This window comes from Lepidochelys olivacea (assembly GCF_965140295.1).
Source record: "Lepidochelys olivacea isolate rLepOli2 genome assembly, chromosome: 6".
Taxonomy (NCBI): Eukaryota; Metazoa; Chordata; order Testudines; family Cheloniidae; genus Lepidochelys; species Lepidochelys olivacea.
The window spans coordinates 7,181,097-7,200,511 of record NC_140416.1 but is presented as its reverse complement, the minus strand read 5'-3'; the positions used below and the strand labels follow the sequence as shown (position 1 = coordinate 7,200,511).

At 49.9% G+C, this 19,415-nt stretch overlaps 1 protein-coding gene across 1 annotated transcript in view; it reads right to left on the bottom strand.

Moving 5' to 3' along the window:
• Positions 1-18,964, bottom strand: part of LOC311521872 (uncharacterized protein) — a 29,368-nt gene extending 10,404 nt beyond the window's left edge. The window contains exons 1-3 of the mRNA XM_084630545.1: positions 18,846-18,964; positions 13,007-14,318; positions 10,084-10,210 (exon numbers count right to left, since the gene is read on the bottom strand). Coding sequence (XP_084486671.1) covers positions 10,084-10,210; positions 13,007-14,065 — 1,186 coding nt within the window. The 5' untranslated portion in view covers positions 14,066-14,318; positions 18,846-18,964. The remainder of the gene's footprint in view (positions 1-10,083; positions 10,211-13,006; positions 14,319-18,845) is intronic.
• Positions 18,965-19,415: the final 451 nt, after the last annotated feature.

Below are 19,415 nucleotides of genomic sequence, written 5' to 3'. Positions count from 1 at the left end.
TTGTCAGCAAGTTAAGGAAGTATGGGCTGGATGAATGCACTATAAGGTGGGTAGAAAGCTGGCTAGATTGTCGGGCTCAATGGGTAGTGATCAATGGCTCCATGTCTAGTTGGCAGCCGGTATCAAGTGGAGTGCCCCAAGGGTCGGTCCTGGGGCCGGTTTTATTCAATATCTTCATAAATGATCTGGAGGATGGTGTGGATTGCACTCTCAGCAAATTTGCGGATGATACTAAACTGGGAGGAGTGGTAGATACGCTGGAGGGGAGGGATAGGATACAGAAGGACCTAGACCAATTGGAAGATTGGGCCAAAAGGAATCTGATGAGGTTCAATAAGGATAAGTGCAGGGTCCTGCACTTAGGACGGAAGAACCCAATGCACAGCTACAGACTAGGGACCGAATGGCTAGGCAGCAGTTCTGCGGAAAAGGACCTAGGGGTGACAGTGGACGAGAAGCTGGATATGAGTCAGCAGTGTGCCCTTGTTGCCAAGAAGGCCAATGGCATTTTGGGATGTATAAGTAGGGGCATAGCGAGCAGATCGAGGGACGTGATCGTTCCCCTCTATTCGACATTGGTGAGGCCTCATCTGGAGTACTGTGTCCAGTTTTGGGCCCCACACTTCAAGAAGGATGTGGATAAATTGGAGAGAGTCCAGCGAAGGGCAACAAAAATGATTAGGGGACTGGAACACATGAGTTATGAGGAGAGGCTGAGGGAGCTGGGATTGTTTAGCCTGCAGAAGAGAAGAATGAGGGGGGATTTGATAGCTGCTTTCAACTACCTGAAAGGGGGTTCCAAAGAGGATGGCTCTAGACTGTTCTCAATGGTAGCAGATGACAGAACGAGGAGTAATGGTCTCAAGTTGCAGTGGGGGAGGTTTAGATTGGATATTAGGAAAAACTTTTTCACTAAGAGGGTGGTGAAACACTGGAATGCGTTACCTAGGGAGGTGGTAGAATCTCCTTCCTTAGAGGTTTTTAAGGTCAGGCTTGACAAAGCCCTGGCTGGGATGATTTAACTGGGAATTGGTCCTGCTTTGAGCAGGGGGTTGGACTAGATGACCTTCTGGGGTCCCTTCCAACCCTGATATTCTATGATTCTATGATTCTATGATACCCAGCCTATAGAAAATTGGGGTCCCTTAAGTTTCCAGGGGACACAGACCAATAAGAGAAAAGAGCGTTGACACTTTTATGGACATGTGCAGAATGTAGGTATAGACAGAATCACATTATAAAAAGGGGATGCCCCGAACGGGAAAATTAAGCTCCCTCTGGGAGGCTCCAGCAGGAACCATCCCTCTACTGATGACTAAGCCATGAAAGACCCATCAGACCCTGCGGGCTTGGCTAAACTTGCGAGTTACAGCGCAATAAAGGAGCCCCGGGTGCACTAGCTCACTACCTAGCCACCCTGGCGGGGCACGTAGAGCGCTCTGACTCCGCGGCAACAGCGCTGCTGAGGTGGTACTCCGCCTCGGCGAGTGGAATAATGTTTGCTGCGCCCCCGCTGGAGTGCCGCGGCACCAGGGTGGACGCCCTGGTCCTATAGTGCGCTCTGATCAGCCTCCAGAAGTGTCCCACAATGCCTGTTCTGGCCACTCTGGTCATCACTTTGAACTCTACTGCCCTGCCCTCAGATGACCAACCATCAGACCTGCCCTTTAAATTCTTTAGGGCATTTTGAAAATCCCCTTCCTGTTTGCTCAGCCAGGTGTGGAGTGCTCTCAGCGAATCTTTCCAGGTGACTATGCCTCCACGAGCCAGGCAGTCCCCAATATGGAGCAATGGTGAGGTGCTGGACCTCATCAGTGTTTGAGGGGAGGAAGCTGTCCAGTCCCAGCTGCGCTCCAGCCACAGGAATTATGGTACCTTTGGGCAGATATCAAGGGCCCTGATGGAAAGGGGCCGTGACCGGGACGCACTGCAGTGCAGAGTTAAAGTGAAGGAGCTGTGGAATGCCTACTGCAAAGCCTGTGAAGCAAACAGCCGCTCCGGTGCTGCCCCTGCGACCTGCCATTTCTACAAAGAGCTGGACGCGATACTTGGGGGCGACCTCACCTCCTCTCTGAGTACCACCATGGACACTTCAGAGCCCAGTTCAACAAGGCGGGAGGAGGAGCAGCAAAGTGGGAGCGAGGGTGCTCCAGCGGAGGAAGACACCCCAGCATCCCTAGATGCATGCAGCCAGGAGCTGTTCTCAAGCCAGGAGGAAGGTAGCCAGTTGCGGCAGCCAGTGCTTGGGGAAGGACAACACCAGAGGAGGTTCCCGGTAAGCGGCTTTTATTTTGGGAAGGAAGTTATTCGGTGCAGGCTCTTGCGGAGAGGAGGGTTTCGGCTGCATGCATGCCTAGATGCGGAATAGGGCGTTGATGTGCTCTCTCACATCGTGGTAATGGGCCTCAGTGATCTCTTCAAAGGTCTCAGCCAGAACCTGGGCAATGCTCTTGCACAGGTTTCTTGGGAGAGCCACTGTGTTCCTTGTCCCAGTAAGGCTAACTTGTCCGTGCCACTGTGCCGTGAGGAGCGGAGGGACCATTGCTGCACACAGGCAAGCTGCATATGGGCCAGGGCGGAATCTGCATTGCAGTAGAAGACCCTCCCTTGCTTCCCAAGTCACCCTCAGCAGCGAGATATCTTCCAGGATGAACTCTGTGGAAAATGTGGGGACAGTGTTCAGTATAGGGGGCCCCTGCCACTGTTGGCTCTCCCCAAGGCACAGAAACCCAGAGGACAGTTCAGCCGTGAAACAATCAGTCACGCTTGACCCTGTGCTTACTCACCATTTTGGGGCTCCTGTGGGTTATGTGCGCTCGTTTTGGGATGGGCAAATTATGCTATTGTGTAGACTGTACTTGCCCTTAAGTATGGGGGAATCATTGCTCTGTCTGGTGTGAACAATGCTGCCTCTGTTAAGTGTTGCATTTTGCCTTTACAGATGCAACCTTGAGATCTCAGCTATCCGTGTTATCACTGGCTGAAAGACTCCAAAGAATCAGAAAGAGGCCATTGTGACAGGGTCGATCCAGATGGCTGTAGGAGAGTAACAGAAGGCAGATATATTAGCCCTAGGCTAAGTAGGTCCCTTTTCCCTGGGTTAGGTAACAGGGAAGGTTTCAGAACAATCAGGAACCTTCTCGAGACAATTAAGACAGGCTGATTAGAACACCTGCAGCCAATCAAGAAGCTGCTAGAATCAATTAAGGCAGGCTAATCAGGGCACCTGGGTTTTAAAAAGGAGCTCACTTCAGTTTGTGGTGTGCATGTGAGGAGCTGGGAGCAAGGGGCACTAGGAGCTGAGAGTGAGAACGTGGACTGTTGGAGGACTGAGGAGTATAAGCATTATCAGACACCAGGAGGAAGGTCCTATGGGGAGGATAAAGAAGGTGTTGGGAGGAGGCCATGGGGAAGTAGCCCAGGGAGTTGTAGCTGTCGCACAGCTGTTCCAGGAGGCACTCTAGACAGCTGCATTCCACAGGGCCCTGGACTGGAACCCGGAGTAGAGGGCGGGCCTGGGTTCCCCCCAATCCTCCCAACTTCTGGTCAGACACAGGAGGAGTTGACCTGGACTGTGGGCTCAGAAAAACGGTCAAGCTGAGGGCTGCCATGAAGCTCCAAGGCGAGCCAATCTGCCAATAAGCACAAGACCCACCAAGGTAGAGCAGGAACTTTCTCACACCATGTAGATGCAAGGAAGACGTGTTGCATGAAGTAATGCAGCATTCAAGTAATGAAAATCGAAAAGTGCAGGAGTGGTGGGACAGTGAAAGGAGGATCCGCCAGCAGAATGAGGAACGCCGGCACAAAAGCATGGTGCTCCGGCAGCAAAGCACGGATCAGCTGATAAGCATCATGGAACGCCAAGCAGACTCGATCCAGGCGCTCGTAGTCATGCAGGCGGAGCACTATCGTGCCCAACCCCGCCTGCAGCCCTTGTCCCAAACCCTTTCCCTTGTGCCCCCATGTCACCTCTAACCCACTTTCCCCAACATCTGGGTTCTTACCACCATCAGCTGCCTCCAACACCTGTAGCTTGACCACCCAGCCCTGAAAACTAAGACCCTTTCCCTCTGCACTCAACCCCCATCACCATGCGGTATAGCCAGCCAGAAGTGCAGCACTCATCGCACAGCACTCCAGACAGGAAGGCTGAGAATGATTACAGGACCTACACAAATCTGTGATTGTACCATTCCCCACCCCACCCCCTTGCCCTTTCCGTTTCCCAAGCAGTTGTGTTTCTTTTCAATAAATGAATAAATTGATTTTTTGGCTTTGGAAACATTCTTTATTATTGCATAAAGTAAAAGATACCTTAGCCCAGGAAAGAAACAGGCACTGCAAGTCAGCATAGCAAACACAGATTCCTACTAATACTGGGACCACTGCACTTCACTCCCGTGAAGGGCACCAGACATTACTGGTGGCTTTCAGCCTCAAATTGCTCCCTCAAAACATCCCTAATCCCTGCAGCCCTGCGCTGGGCCCCTCTAATAGCCCTGCTCTCTGGCTGTTCAAATTCAGCCTCCGGGTAGTTCCATGCCTGAGTGAATCATTCACCCTTCCCTTCACAAATATTATGGAGGGTACAGCATGCGGATATAACCGTGGGGATGCTGTCATCAGCCAGGTCCAGCTTCCCATACAGAGAGCGCCAGTGGCCCTTTAAACAGCCAAAGGCATACTCCACAGTCATTCTTCACCAGCTCAGCCTGTTGTTGAACCGCTCCTTGCTGCTGTCAAGGCTCCCTGTGTAGGGTTTTATGAGCCATGGTATTAAAGGGTAAGCGGGGTCTCCAAGGATCACAATGGGCATTTCAACTTCCGCTACGGTGATCTTATGGTCTGGGAAAAAAGTCCCAGCTTGCAGCTTACTGAACAGGCCAGTGTTCCGAAAGATGCACCTTTCCAGGCCAGTCTGCCTTAATGTCAATGAAACGCCCACGGTGATCCACAAGTGCCTGGAGAACCATAGAGAAATAGCCCTTCCAATTAACATACTCTGAGGCTAGGTGGGCTGGTGCCAGAATTGGAATATGTGTGCCATCTATCGCCCCTCCGCAGTTAGGGAAACCCATTTGTGCAAAGCCAGCCACAATGTCATGCACATTACCTGGAGTCACGGTTCTTCTGAGCAGGATGCGATTAATGGCCCTGCAAACTTGCATCAACATGATTCCAACAGTCAACTTCCCCACTCCAAACTGGTTAGCGACCAATCGGTAGCTGTCTGGAGTTGCCAGCTTACAGATTGCAATAGTCACCCGCTTCTCCATCATCAGGACAGCTCTCAATCTTGTGTCCTTGCGCTGCAGGGTGAGGGTGAGCTTCTCCCACAGTCCCATGAAAGTGGCGTTTCTCATCCAAAAGTTCTGCAGCCACTGGGTTCTCATCCCAGACTTGCATGACTATGTGATCCCACCACTCAGTGCTTGTTTCCCGAGCCCAAAAGTGGTGTTCCACTGTGGTGAGCATGTCTATGAATGCCACAAGCAAACTCATGTCATATGCGTTACTTGAGTCAATATCATCGTCTGAGCCCTCACTGTCATTTTGGATCATAAGGAATAACTCGACTGCCAAATGTGAGATGCTGGCGAGACTCGTCAGCATACTTCTCAGCAGTTCGGGCTCCATTCCCGCAGACCGAAAGGGAAGACAAAGCATGCAGTACAAAAAACTTTGAAAGATGGCGCCAAATGTGAACAGAAACACAGGGATTGCTGGGATGCAAAGCGATGCATCACGGGGGTTTGGGACAGGACCCAGAATGCCCCCCTGCTCCCTTCCCACAAGCCACAGCTCCAGAATGAGAAGAGGTGCTCTGTGGGATAGCTGCCCATAATGCACCGCTCCCAATGCTGCTGCGAGTGCCACAAATGTGGCCACGCCAGTGCACTTGTTCCTGTCAGTGTGGACAGACTGCAGTGCTTTCCCTGCTGCGCTCTCCGAAGGTGGGTTTAACTCACAGCGCTCTACATCTGCAAGTGTAGCCATGCCCTAACACTACTGTTAAGGATGCGAGTATAACTGTATTTGTAACTTGTGCATAACTCTGTATAGAATTTCTATATGCTTGGGTAATCATAACTTTAGTAACTTTAATAAAACCTGTAAAATAGACTAGACTTTGTACTGAATGTATGTGTGGTCACCACCCTTGGTCTTTATGTGTTCCTAGAGACTAACTCTGAAGCAAGGAGCAGAGGTAACTTTCACTCTGATAAGCTTGAAACTGTAGCTGCCAGAGCCGAACCCATGGTGGTGTAACACCACATTACAAAATTCACTTTAAATAAAAGGCTTATGACGAAGCGGGACTGTTCTTAATGTTTCCTCTGAATATTGTGGGGGTGCCTCAGTTTCCCCTATGCAGTTCTTAAGCATCTAGGTGGTGGGATAAGGGTGTAAGATCATTGCAGAGCCCTAAAGGGCAGGTGTGTGCAGGGGTCTGGACACAGAGAATGGCCAACACCCTGTTTCCTGGTAACTGATGGCCTGGCCCTTCCCCCCTGCAAGGTGAGAGCTAAAGGGTTGGACAACATAGGAATCAGGTGATCTCCTGGCCCTGGAAAGGGACAAAGCCCAGAGGAGGAGGGGCTGGAGGGAGTTTCAGTTTGGGGCTGGCTGGGACATGAAGTGAAGTGCAGAAGTGGTTGTCTGGCTCACTGCCCCCCAAAATGGACCCAGCTGAGGGGTCCTGTTCTCTGCACCTACAAGCTCTGTTTTAGGCCATGTTCCCGTCGTCTAATAAACCTCTGTTTTACTGGCTAGCTGAGAGTCATGTCTGACTGCGAAGTTGGGGGGTAGGACCCTCTGGCTTCCCCAGGAGCCTGCCTGGGCAGACTCGCTGTGGGAAACGCATGGAGGGGCAGAGGATGCTGAATGCTCCAAGGTCAGACCCAGGAAGGTGGAAGTGGTGTGAGCTGTGTGTCCTGGAGACAGGCTGCTCACAGAAAGGAGACTTCCCCAGAGTCCTGACTGGCTTCGTAGGGAGCAGTTCCAGAGCATCGTCTGGGGACTCCGTGACAAGGCTACATTGGTAGGAGCATTGCCAGCAGATCTAGGGAAGTGATTATTCCCCTCTATTTGGCACTGGTGAGGCCACAGCTGGAGTACCGCCTCCAGTTTGAGCCCCCCCCCACTACAGAAAGGGTGTGGATGAATTGGAGAGTCCAGTGGAGGGCAATGAAAATAATTAGGGGGCTGGGGCACATGACTTACGAGGAGAGGCTGAGGGAACTGGGCTTGTTTAGTCTGCAGAAGAGAAAAGTGAGGGGAGATTTGATAGCAGTCTTCAACTACCTGAAGGGGGTTCCAAAGAGGATGGAGCTCGGCTGTTCTCAGTGGTGGCAGATGACAGAACGAGGAGCAATGGTCTCAAGTTGCAGTGGGGAAGGTCTAGGTTGGATATTAGGAAAAACAATTTCACTAGGAGGATGGTGAAGCACTGGAATGGGTTACCTAGGGAGGTAGTGGAATCTCCATCCTTAGAGGTTTTTAAGGCCCAGCTTGACAAAGCCTTGGCTGGGATGATTTAGTTGGGGTTGGTCCTGCTTTGAGCAGGGGGTTGGTCTAGATGGCCTCCTGAGATCTCTTCCAACCCTAATCTTCTATGATTCATGTCATGTTAGTTCCACAGGAGTTAAATGTTTTCACTACACCATAAACAGGAGACACTTTGATCTAGAAAATAAGATGTTTCAATCTGTATTAAGCAGCTACTGCCCTTAATATTTTTCAAAATAAAATTAAAATATTTTGAATGTTATGGCATAATATGCCATATTATATGACTTGACATGAGAGGCCATGTTGTATGCAGTGGTGTTGTAACCTTCAGTCCTGAAGAAGAGCTCTGTGTAAGCTCAAAAGCTTGTCTCTCTCTCCAACAGAAGTTGTTCCAATAAAAGAAATTCCCTCACCCACTTTGTCTCTCACAAGAGGACATGCCATAGTGGGCACTGCATGTCATGAAATAAGGTAAAAATAATCCAAATCATACAACAGAAAAAAAGAAATAAAATAAATGCCTAAACAATTTAAGAATTTGTGTTTCATTTCAAGAACATTTGGTTTTGTTCCAATGCAGAATGAAAACAAATTTTGAAATGTCAAGTGAAATGGAAATTCAGTGTTTTGACTGGACCTGCTCCTGCATAACCCAGGCCAGAGAGTCTCACCCCCTGATTCCTGCATCCAGCCCATCACAGAGCTGCTCAGGACATAGGCACTGATTCCATGGGTGCTCCAGTGCTGGGGCGGCACTCCGGAAACAGCTCAGCGCACTGAAGGGGCAGAGGGCCAGGCTACGGCCAAGGCAGCTGGACTCACTAGCTGGGGCTGGCTGATCCAGTGCTGGTTGTTCCCAGCCTGGGCCGGGCCCCCACCCCCAGGCACAAAGCTCTCTGCGTCTCCAAGCCCCACACGCTGGGCCTGGGGCAGTTTTGCCTGGCAAAGCACCTGGGCCAAGCTGGAATTTTGGTGGGTGTCCCAGCCAGTAACTTCTGAACCACCCCACTGGAGAACTGACCCTGGCCCTCCGAGCTGACACCAGCACCTGGAAGACGGTCATGCTTCCCGAGGGGTGAATTTCACTAGCACAGCAGCAACTACAAGAGCTGCTCCCTCTGTAGCTGAAACCCGCTGGGTTATTTGCTGGGAGAAGCTGGAGGCAGGAGGCCCTGGATGGAGGAGGAGAAGGAGTGGGGTGCACTTGGGGGAGTGGGTGAAAGAGGTGGGGCCTTGGTGGAAAAAGTGGAGTGGGGGCGGGACCTGAGGCAGAGTGGGGGTCAAGCACCCCCAGGAAAATCAGAAAGTCGGCGTCTCTGGCTCAGGAAATTAATTTTTTTAATTTAACTTTAGGAGTGGTGGGTGAAATTCTGTGGCCTGCATTGTGCAGGAGGTCAGACTAGATGATCATAATGGTCCCTTCTGGCCTAAATATCTATGAATCTATGAATTTTTCTTTCCCCACTGTGAAATTTTTTTTAAGGGGGGGGTGGTGGTGTTTAGAACTTTCAGGTTTTTGTTGAGGAAAAAAAAAACCCCACACATGTCTGAGGGTTTTCAATGACAAAAATATTTAGTGAAAAGGTTTTGTGAAAATTAAAAATAAAAATCCTATTTCCAGCCAGAAATGTTTATAAAATTCCATTTCAGTTCTTTCATAAACAGAATTTTCCAAACATTTTGGTTCCATGGGAAATTTCTAATTTCATGTTTCTGAAATTTGAACAAAAGTCAGAAATTTCTCACAGGTAAAAAAAATTCTAGTTGATCATGAAGCTCCCTGCAGCCTGCCAGGTTTGGGGGTAGCAGAGACTTCAGAGTGAGAGTTGCTCAAAAACTATCCAGACTCTTTCTGTGACAGAAAATTGGGGGTTTGATGGAACAAAAATTTTAGCAGAGTGTGTGCTTTAGTCAATTGTTTTTTTTTTTTTAACATCAAAGTCCCCCAAATTTAAAATTTTCAGCCAAAACCCAGATTTTGGCTATTTTTTAAATTCTATTGATTTTTATTTTTTTTTTGGGCAGTTTTTGAACCAAAAGTGTTGGGGTTACATTGAAAAGTATAAATTTTCCACTGAAAACTTCAACAAAAACTAGAACAAATATTAGTTTCCACTGAAATTTTCTATTGAAAAAAATTGCCATTTTCTGTCCAGCTCTGCTCAAAGCCAGCCCAGAGGTGGTCAAAATTTTTTGTTCCGCAACATCTTTGGATGAAAAACAGACTATTTTTTCCCAATAAAAGAAGTTTCCAGTTTTTGTTACTCTCCGGTTTTTCCTTTTTTCCCCAGTAGCAAAATAGTAAATGGGGGAAAGCAGGAGCAGGAGGAGAGAGGAGAGGATGGGAAAAAGCAGAGCGAGGAGGGGGCAAAAGAAAAGGCAAAGATTTAGATTTTCAGTTTGGGTTTTGTTGGACAATTTGGAATACTTTTGCAAAAAGCATTTTTTTTTAAATATTTTCAGTTTCTTTAAAAAATAAAATTCAGTGGAAAAGATTTATGATTTTCTGGACAGCTCTGCCCAGAGCTTCCACAGTGGGCAGGAAGTTTGGATAATAATGCAACTCACCCAGCGAGCGGATGCTCTGGTAATTCTCGTACATGATGTCCCTGTAGAGCTGCTGCTTCTCCTCATCCAGCAACAACCACTCTGCCTCACTCAGACTCACAGCCACATCCTCAAACTGTACTGGCTCCTGCAACCACAAAATCATCCACCTTAGCACAGGCCACTCCAAGGCTACCCCTTGCTCACTAATGCTTGTGCCAGACACTAGCCCTTCCCTCCCAACCTCTGCCATCCTCCTGCATCCCACTTAGCGCCAATCCCTGAAATCAGGGGATCAAGCATAAAAGCAGGTCAGGGCCAAGTGCCGAGGAAACAGGACCCACAGAATTTGGGTGTGCATGGTGGGGTTTGAATCCTGACAATAGTACTAGTCCATTACTAGATGGAAATGGTAGAATTATCAATAATAATGTAGAAAAGGCAGAAGTGTTCAATATTTCTGTGCTTTATTGGGAAAAGAAAAACAGATGATTTAGTCTCATCATACGATAACACTCTTTCCATTAGTATCCCTGGAGGATGTTAAACAGAAGCTATTTGTAAGACATTTGTAAATCAGCAGGCCCAGATAATTTGCATCCACGAGTTTTAAAAGAAGTGGCCGAGGAGCTCACTGGACCGTTAGTGTTGATATTCCATAAGTCTTGAAGCATTGGGGAAGTTCCAGAAGACTGGAAGACAGCTAATGTGCCAATTTATAGAACAGGTAAATGGGATGACCTGAATAATTATAGGCATGTCAGCCTGACATCAGTCCTGGGCAAGATAATAGAGGGGCTGATATAGGATAATAAATAATTAAAACAGGATAATGTAATTCATGCCAATCAACATGGGTTTATGGAAAATAGGTCCGGTCAAATTATCTTGTTTTTTGTTTTATGAGAGTTCAGGTTTGGATGACAAAGGTAATAGTGTTGACATAATATACTTAGACTTTTGTAAGGCATTTGACTTGGTACCACACAACATTTTGATTAAAGAACTAGAATGGTATAAAATTTACATGGCATACATTAAATGAATTAAAAACTGTCTAACTGCTAGGTCTCAAAATGTAACTGTAAATGGAGAATCATGATCAAGCGGTTGTGTTTTCAGTGGGGCCCACAAGGATCGGTTCCTGGCCCTACGTTATTTAACATTTTTACCAATGACCTGGAAGAAAACAAAAAATCATCACTAATAAAATTTGCAGATGACGCAAAAATTGGGGGAGCGGTAAATGATGAAGAGGACAGGTCACTGATACAGAGCAATCTAGATCACTTGGTAAACTGGGTTCAGGCAAACAATATGCATTTTAATACAGATAAATGTAAATATATACAACTAGGAACAAAAAATGGAGGCCATATTTATAGGAGTGGGGACTGTATCCTCAGAAGCAGTGACTGAGAAAGATTTTGGAGTCGTGATGGGTATTCAGCTGAACACGAGCTCCAAGTGTCACGCTGTGGCGAAAAGAGCTAATGTGATCCTGAGATGCATAAACAGGAATCTCGAGTAGGAGTAGAGAGGTTATTTTACCTCTGTATTTGGCACTGGTGCGACCATTGCTGCAATACTCTGTTCAGTTCTGGTGCCCACAGATCATGAAGGATGTTTGGAGAGGATTCAGAGAAGATCCGTGAACATGATTAAAGGATAAAAAAAACGTTCCTTATAGTGATAGATTCAAGGAGCTCAATCTACTTAGCTTAACAAAAAGAAGAGGTGACTTGACCACAGTCTATAAGTATTGACATAAGGAAGAAATATTTAATAATGGACTTTTCAGTCTAGCAGAGAAAGGTCTAACATGATCCAATGGCTGGAAGTTGAAGCTAGACTAATTCAGATTGGAAATACAGTGCAAATGTTTAATAGTGAGGGTAATTAACCATTGGAATAATTTACCAAGCGTGAGGAGTGGATTCTCCATCACTGACAAATTTTAAATCAAGACTGGATGTTTTTCCTACAAGTTCTGCTCTAGGAATTATTTCAGGGATGTTCTCTGGCCTGTTAGACAGGAGGTCAGACTAGATGATCACAATAGTCCCTTCTGGTCTTGGAATTTATGAATCTTAGTGTGGGGAGATGGTGTTTGTAGCCACATCAAATTACCATGTTGTTTTCTGTGCTCTACAAAGTAACTCTGGTGAGGAGGTGACTTGCATGTTAGCTTGAGGCCCTCCAATTTGGAGGGCACATTCTCTGGGAGACAGCCACCCTTACACAATGAATTTAAAGAGCAGGCTGGCTTGTTTCCATGAGGCCCATAATTTTGTAGAGCACCTTCACTACAAGATAGCCGCCCTTACAGAGTGAATCACAAACTTGCATAGAAAATCAACATCGGGTGGGGTTTAACTCAAACCAGTCACGATACTGCAGGAGAGAACCCTGAGATATCACTATTATAAGGGAGACTTTAAATGAGAGCAGACCGTCTCCAACTCTCCCTCAGGGCATCTCAGACACACCTGTGTTAAGATGCCCCATGTGTGGGGAATTCATTCCTTCAGAATTTCCTGACTAGCAGCACTGGTAGCTCTCGCTAGTCAAGGTCTCTCCCCTTGACGCTTCTAAAGTTGTCAGGGCCACATGAGTCTCCAAGCACTCAGATGTCCATGAGTGGCCACTAACTTGGGGCATGACAGTTTTTAGTTGTCCAGCTGGGAGACAGGTGGGGCCTGGTTTCCAGGGGCGATGTGCTAAAGATAACACAACTGTAGCTGGGGCGGTTGACTCATGTTGGGCACCCAAATTCTGAAGCACCCACTCTCCATGAACATATTGGACATGAACACTCCTGAACATGTTGGACAAAGACTTTACAGGGACAAATACAGGAACCCTGGCTCCCCTGTGGCTTCCACGGTTTATCTCCCCTTCCCACCCTGGTCCCTCACTGAGATAACTGGAGTTAAACTCTCACCTGTAGCCCCGGCCATTCGATCTCTGGCTGCCCCACCTGGAACCCCTCTGCCAGGGCCACTGCTTGGGCGCCGGTCTCGGGACCACTTTCCCAGATCCAGCTCTGCATTTCCTCCGGCAGGACAGTCAGGAACTGCTCCAGGATCAGCATCTCCAGGATCTGCTCCTTGGTGTGGCTCTGCGGCTCCAGCCAGCGATGGCAGAGCTCCCGGAGGTGGCTGTAAACCTCCTGGGGCCCCTTGGCCTCCTGGTAACAGAATTCCCTGAAGCGCCTACGCTGTGTCTCTGGGCTGATGCCATAGCGACGCAGGATGGTCGCCTTCACCTTCCCATAGTCACTTGTCTCTGTGATGTCTAGGCTACCAAAGGCCAGCTGGGCTTTCCCGGTGAGGTACGGCTCCAGTCGGGTTGTCCACTCCCCTCTCGGCCACTGGCAGGCATCAGCCACCTGCTCAAAGGTGGCCAGATAGGCCTCGATATCGTCCTCTGGCGCCAGCTGTGGCAGCTGCAGGGTTCCCCATGTAGGTGCTGGAGTTGGATTAACCTCGGCAGGGGTCTGCGGGGCTGACAGCTGCTCCTCTCGGCACGGTGCCGTCTCCTCCTTCGGCTCGGTCCCAGCCTGCTCCAGACCCCTGGGTGACTCTCTGCCCTCCTGGGAGGTGGGGTTTTCACACCCACGTGCACAAGTCGGTGCTGGCACAACTCTGGGAGGGGGCGGCAGTTCTGGCTCTCCGTGCCTGAGGATGCAGGCCGGAGCCGGCCCCACCTCCGGAAGGATGCGCAGGGCCTGCAGCACCTCCTGCCAGACGTCCTCCCAGTGCTGCAGCATCTCCTTCTGCGACGCATACCGGGCCTGTTGCGGTGCCACCCATCTCAGCAGCTCCCCAATGGTGCCGGACTGCACCACAATAGGCAGCCCGCCCGCCCGCTCCAATCCCGCATCTGGTTCGGGCCCAGCTGAGGCCTGCTGCTCCGTCAGCCCAGCGGGGCACACCGACTGCTCCACCTGGATCTGAAACTGCAGGTCCAGGGCCCCCTCTGCCCCCTGCCCTGCAGCCATGGCTGCTCCCTGGGGTGTCCTTATCCCAGCAGGGGATGAGCCCAGACCCCAGGCCTTTCTGGCTCATTCATGCCCCTGGCAGGAAGCATCCAGCCTCCGGCTTCCTACCCCAGTGTCCCGTTTTTGACACCAGGTGATCCGGATGGGGGATCAGGTGCGAGGGCCCAGAAGCACAAACTGTCTTGCGAAATCAGAGCGACCTCCTGGAGCCGGCAATGCTGCTGTCTGGAAAGAGGGGCTTCTCCCGCAGCTCCTGAGAGGGCAAGGGAAACACAGACAGTGAGGGGGCAATTCCATAGTGCCAAGGGATTTGAGCGCTTAGCTCACCCTGCTAACTCCTGGTAAAAATGACAATGGCTGAGTCGTCCCTGGGATTGTGCCTCGTGTTTGCTAACACTCCTGTCCTCCTAGTGTGGATGCAGCCTTCCCTGCCAGAAAAGCTGTGTGTTCTTACAGCCAGCTAGTGACCACCTCTCCTTGTTAGAGAATCATCCCAGAGGGGGGATAGGGCAATGAGGGGCACAAGCCAGGGACCTGGGAAAGCAGAGTTCAGTTCCCTGCTCTGTCAGACTCGGACCCTGGGACAGCCACTCTAGCTTCGTCTACATGAGGTAGGGTTTGTGGTATGATTACATCAGCATAGCTACACCACCAATACCCTGTCGTGGGGATGCAGTTAAGTTGGTATAAAAGTGCTTACACTGATATAGTTTATGCTGGTTTGGTGTGTGGTCTAAACTCTACCAGTGTAACTGCATCTACACTAGGGCATTTACTGGTATAGCTCTGTCAGTAATAGTATCACACCCTCCATCCCCCTCCCAAGCTGTGCTAGTAAAGCTTTGAAGGGTAGACCAGACCTTGGTCTCTCTGTGCCTCAATTTCCCCATCTGTATCATGGGGACAGTTGGACTGGCCTGGTTCACAAGCGTATGTGAGGATAAATACATGAAGGCCTGTGGGATGCTCACACACTATGTTAACAGGGAGCATATTTCCTCCTCACTTATCTTTGAGCAAGGGAGTGAGTGAAAGTTCCCAATACTGGCAGAATTTGCATGGTTCATACCACATATGCAGAGCTTCCAGAGAAAAAGTCATAACTGAAAGACCCGTGCCTATCTCCCCCACTCATACCCCCTGCTCTCTGCCCTGATCTGGCACAGACAGGCCCCTGTCTAACCTCCCCATCCACCTCCCATTCCCTCAGCTCCCTGCCCCACCCAGCACAGACAGGCTCCTCCATGCCCAGTGCTGGGTGACATGGGGTTATATCTAGGTTATTAGGGTGTATCTCCATGGGGAAACTGGCTGGTGGGAATGTCAACAACCCCTCCTTTTGTACAAGGACCCAGCGGAGGGGTATGCACCAGCTCTAACAGCATTCAACAGATCTGAACCCGCAGGTGAGGAGAATGGGATCCCAGCATCCGTGCCTCCCTCCCCCACTTCCCTACTGTACTCACGCACATCCCCTCATGAGCCTTTGCCTCCTCACATATGAGCCCGCCTCTCACTGTATCCCTTCTGACATACACACGTTCCCTCACCCACGTGGCCACCCCTCACCCAAACACGCTTCTCATATGCACCTTGTTTTAGTGTCACCCCCACGTGTTCTTTGCCTTCACCTCTCTGGCATGTCCTCCACACATGCTCCTGCGCCTCACAGACCCTCTCCCGACTAAAATATTGTCTTTGTAGTCACCTGCTCTCTTCCCATTTCTCTCTCTCTCTCTCTCACACACACACACTCTGCCCATCTGGCACTAGGGTGACCAGATAGCAATTGTGAAAAATTGGGACAGAGGGCAGGGGGTAACAGGGGCCCATATAAGACAAAGACCCAAATATTGGCACTGTCCCTATAAAATTGGGACATCTGATCACCCTGTCTCAAACACACACACTGTTGGAACAATTGGGGCCTTGCAATTATTGTGAGCCTAACTGAAAAAGTAAACAAAAGTTTTACAAACATGTTACCATAACCTCTAACAATATATGATGGTGGGAAAAGGTGCAAAAGGGGGACAGAAAGTCTGAATTAATCTAAACCAAAAGGCCTACTGATATAATTCAAATCTGTGTTACAGGCATGCCTGGGACCAGAAGTCAATGAACCAAAATCGGTGTGTCAGATATTGGGCCTATTGGTGGACAAAATAATGAGGGGATGGGCTATTCCATCCACCACTCCCCTTTTGGGGAGTGTGACAGGGTGTGCATACCCTGCACTAGGCAAGAAAGGGTTAATCCCAAACTGTGGGCGAAGGAAGTCCCACCCCTCAGACCTTTCTAGGCATGCTCTGACTGCCACTTTAGTATAAAAGGGAGCAGCCCAGCTCATTCTAGGCTGACTGCTGAGGGGGATGGATGCTTGGTGGAGGCTCCAGTCCAGAACCTGCTTCAGCAGCAAACTGTGGGATCCTGAGGACCAGATCAGAGACCTGTTGTTGACGGTGGGCTGACTGGAGTCAGAATCCCAGGGAGTGACCCGTGCCAGGAGCCCGGAGACCCTGAGATGTACAGATCCCGGTTTCAGAAGACACAGTAGAAAGTGGCCCGGGGGGCTGGAGTGAATGGTATCTCCCACCTGAGGAAGGTCAGCGTGTTGCAGTAGAATCTCTGCTGACTAGGTGTTGTCAGCAATGAGTGTGGACAGGACCCTGGCCAGGACCTGGTGGAGCAGGGAGGGCCTGGGCCTCTTACCCCAGCTGTCAACCTCCCCTCCCGAGTGGCCCCTGACTCTGGCCATTAGGCTGTACAGCCTTGCACCTGAGGGCAGCCACATTGGCTGACAGGTTAGAGCCATGCTGTCTTAAGCATGAGGACAGTCTGGTGCACTGTAACTGCAGTGCCCCTCACCCAAGATCTGACCCAAAAGGGGGATTGGGTGTGCATACACTGCAACAAGGTCCTTTTAAAAAAAAGGAGAGAGATTTTTGGAGGAAAATTGGCAAAGGGGGATGCAGGCAGACTGCAAGAGAGAAGATCAGGAAGGATCAAGCTTTATCATGACTGCCTGACCGCATTGTCTCCTGGATGACCAGGCTCCTCCATGACACTGTTGGGCCTTTGTCATCCTGATCCTAAGAGATTTTTCTGACCAGACTCAGGCAAAAAAAGGGACTCAGATGATCACCTCCCCTGGGATGTAAGACTTTGTCCCCCCACCCCTAGGTGTTCTTTTCCCTCCCCATCTTATTTCTTCTCTTTCCTATCCCTCTTCTTTTGCCTTCTGTTTAATAAGAGTCTGGCTTAGTCAACCAAGGCCGTATATTTTGCAATATGGCTGTAAACTTCTGACCAAAGAGGCAGCTAAAAGCAATGCCCTAAACAGCTCAATACTGGTACAAGTTTGCCAAGTCTTAGTGTGACTTGCAACATGTGTGTTTTCCCCAACAGTGAAACTGCAAGTCAAAGTCAACAATGACAAAGACAGAAACTGCACATTCTATCTCTGCTGTCCTTTTCTGTCCCCTGATGTGTGCATGTCTTGCTTTTGCCTTTAATAAAAAAAAAAAAATCAAGCCTCACTAACAATAACTACAGCCCATTTCTCTTAACTTTTTGACAGTTATTACTATCTTTAATACCATCTAAAGATCTGTCAAATGATGGGGGAGGGAACATTCCTTTTTAGAAACTCCCTCCTGCTTCTTTTAAAAAAAGAAAAAACAGTGTTAAAATAAAAGCCTTATTTGGTACTTTACATGTCAAACCTTTAACTATATTGTCCCTTCCTTTTTTGTATCTTTATTAAAGGTTTAAAAGAATGTTTAATGGGGTATTTGCCAGGGTACTAAATACTATTACTACCAAAACCCTGAACTTTGTTTTAAAATGTTTACTATTGGACATCTGTGAGTCTTTAAGTCCATATATTCCAATAAATTAATGTAACACATACAGTCTCTGCTGGCTGTCTCTCTAACACACACATTGCCTGGCACATGTTCTCTCCCTGTCGCAGGCGATGCACGTGCACACGCGCTCTTCTGCCCATTGCACAAACACACACAAGTCGCCTGGTGTGCACACACATGTGCTCTCTCTCCTGATCCCATGAGCACACATATGCTCTCTGCACATCACACGGCCACACACTGCCTGACACGCACACAGGCAACTCCCTGTCACATGCACGCACATGCTCTCTACCAGTCACACACACACACACACACGTTCTTTCCCTGTTACGTGTGTACACACACATTCTGCCCATCACACAAGGACATATGCTCTCTGGCTGTCACCTGGCACACACACACACGCTCTCTCCCTCTCACACACACACACACACACACACTCTCTCTCCCTGTCTCTCTCTCACACACACGCTCTCTCTGTCACAGACGCCCGGTCTCTTTCTCACAGGTGGGGGCTCTCCTACCCCTCCTACCGGCCCTGTGCCACCAGGACTATTTTGGGCCCCCATTTCCCCCTCAAAGTACTATTGGCTTTATTGCCACAAACCAGATCCCCCCCCCCACCCCGGCTCCCACGGAGCCCCCTGTGAACGCCTCTGCTTCGTCCGGCCGCCAGCGCTGCTCCCAGCCTCCACCCGTCCCTCTCCCTGCCTGCCTGTGCGCCCCGTCCGCATTCACCCCGCCCCGGCCGGGCCCCCCCGGGCTGCCTCCCTGCCCTGCCGGAGCGCTGCCGCGGGGGGCTGGGAGCAGAGGTCGCTTTCAGCTCCCAGACAAAGGCAGAGCCAGAACCACAGGCTGAGAGCGGGTGGGAGACCCGCCCAGGCTGGGACTCGGGGGCCCGTGGTTACCTGGGCTGGGGAGTCACGCTGGGAACCGCGCCCCTAGGGCTGGGGGTGTCTGTCCGTCCGTCTCTTTCCCCAGGCTACGCTCCAGCTCAGCCCGAAGTTATTGGACCGGATGCGGAGGGTGGAGGTGGGGTTGGGGGGAGGAGACTTTTTCCCACCATGCAACTGCAGGGTGGTGCCACTCCTCCCCCGCTCGCTCACCCCCCAGCTTGCTCCCAGGACCTGCTGCCCAGAGGCGTCCCTTGCTCAGCTTTTATGGGGTGGGGTCGGGTCAGCATGGAGGGTGTGCCGGGAGCTGAGGTGCAGCTGTCTCTGGTGGCTCTTTACACAGGTTCTTTCAGTCCATCCTAAGGTAAAGATACCCCTGGGGTGGGGTGCAGGGGCTGTTTATACGGGGGTCCTTCAGCCAAAGCTGAGATGTTGCTAGCTCTGGGATGGAGGGTGGGGTCTGTTTATACAAGGATCCCTTGCCCAGTTTTGTGACGCAGCTTATTCTGGGGTGCTGGGGGCCCTTTAGCCAGGGATCCCTTGTCGGGCATTGAGATGCAGCTGATTCTGGGGTGGGGCGTTAAG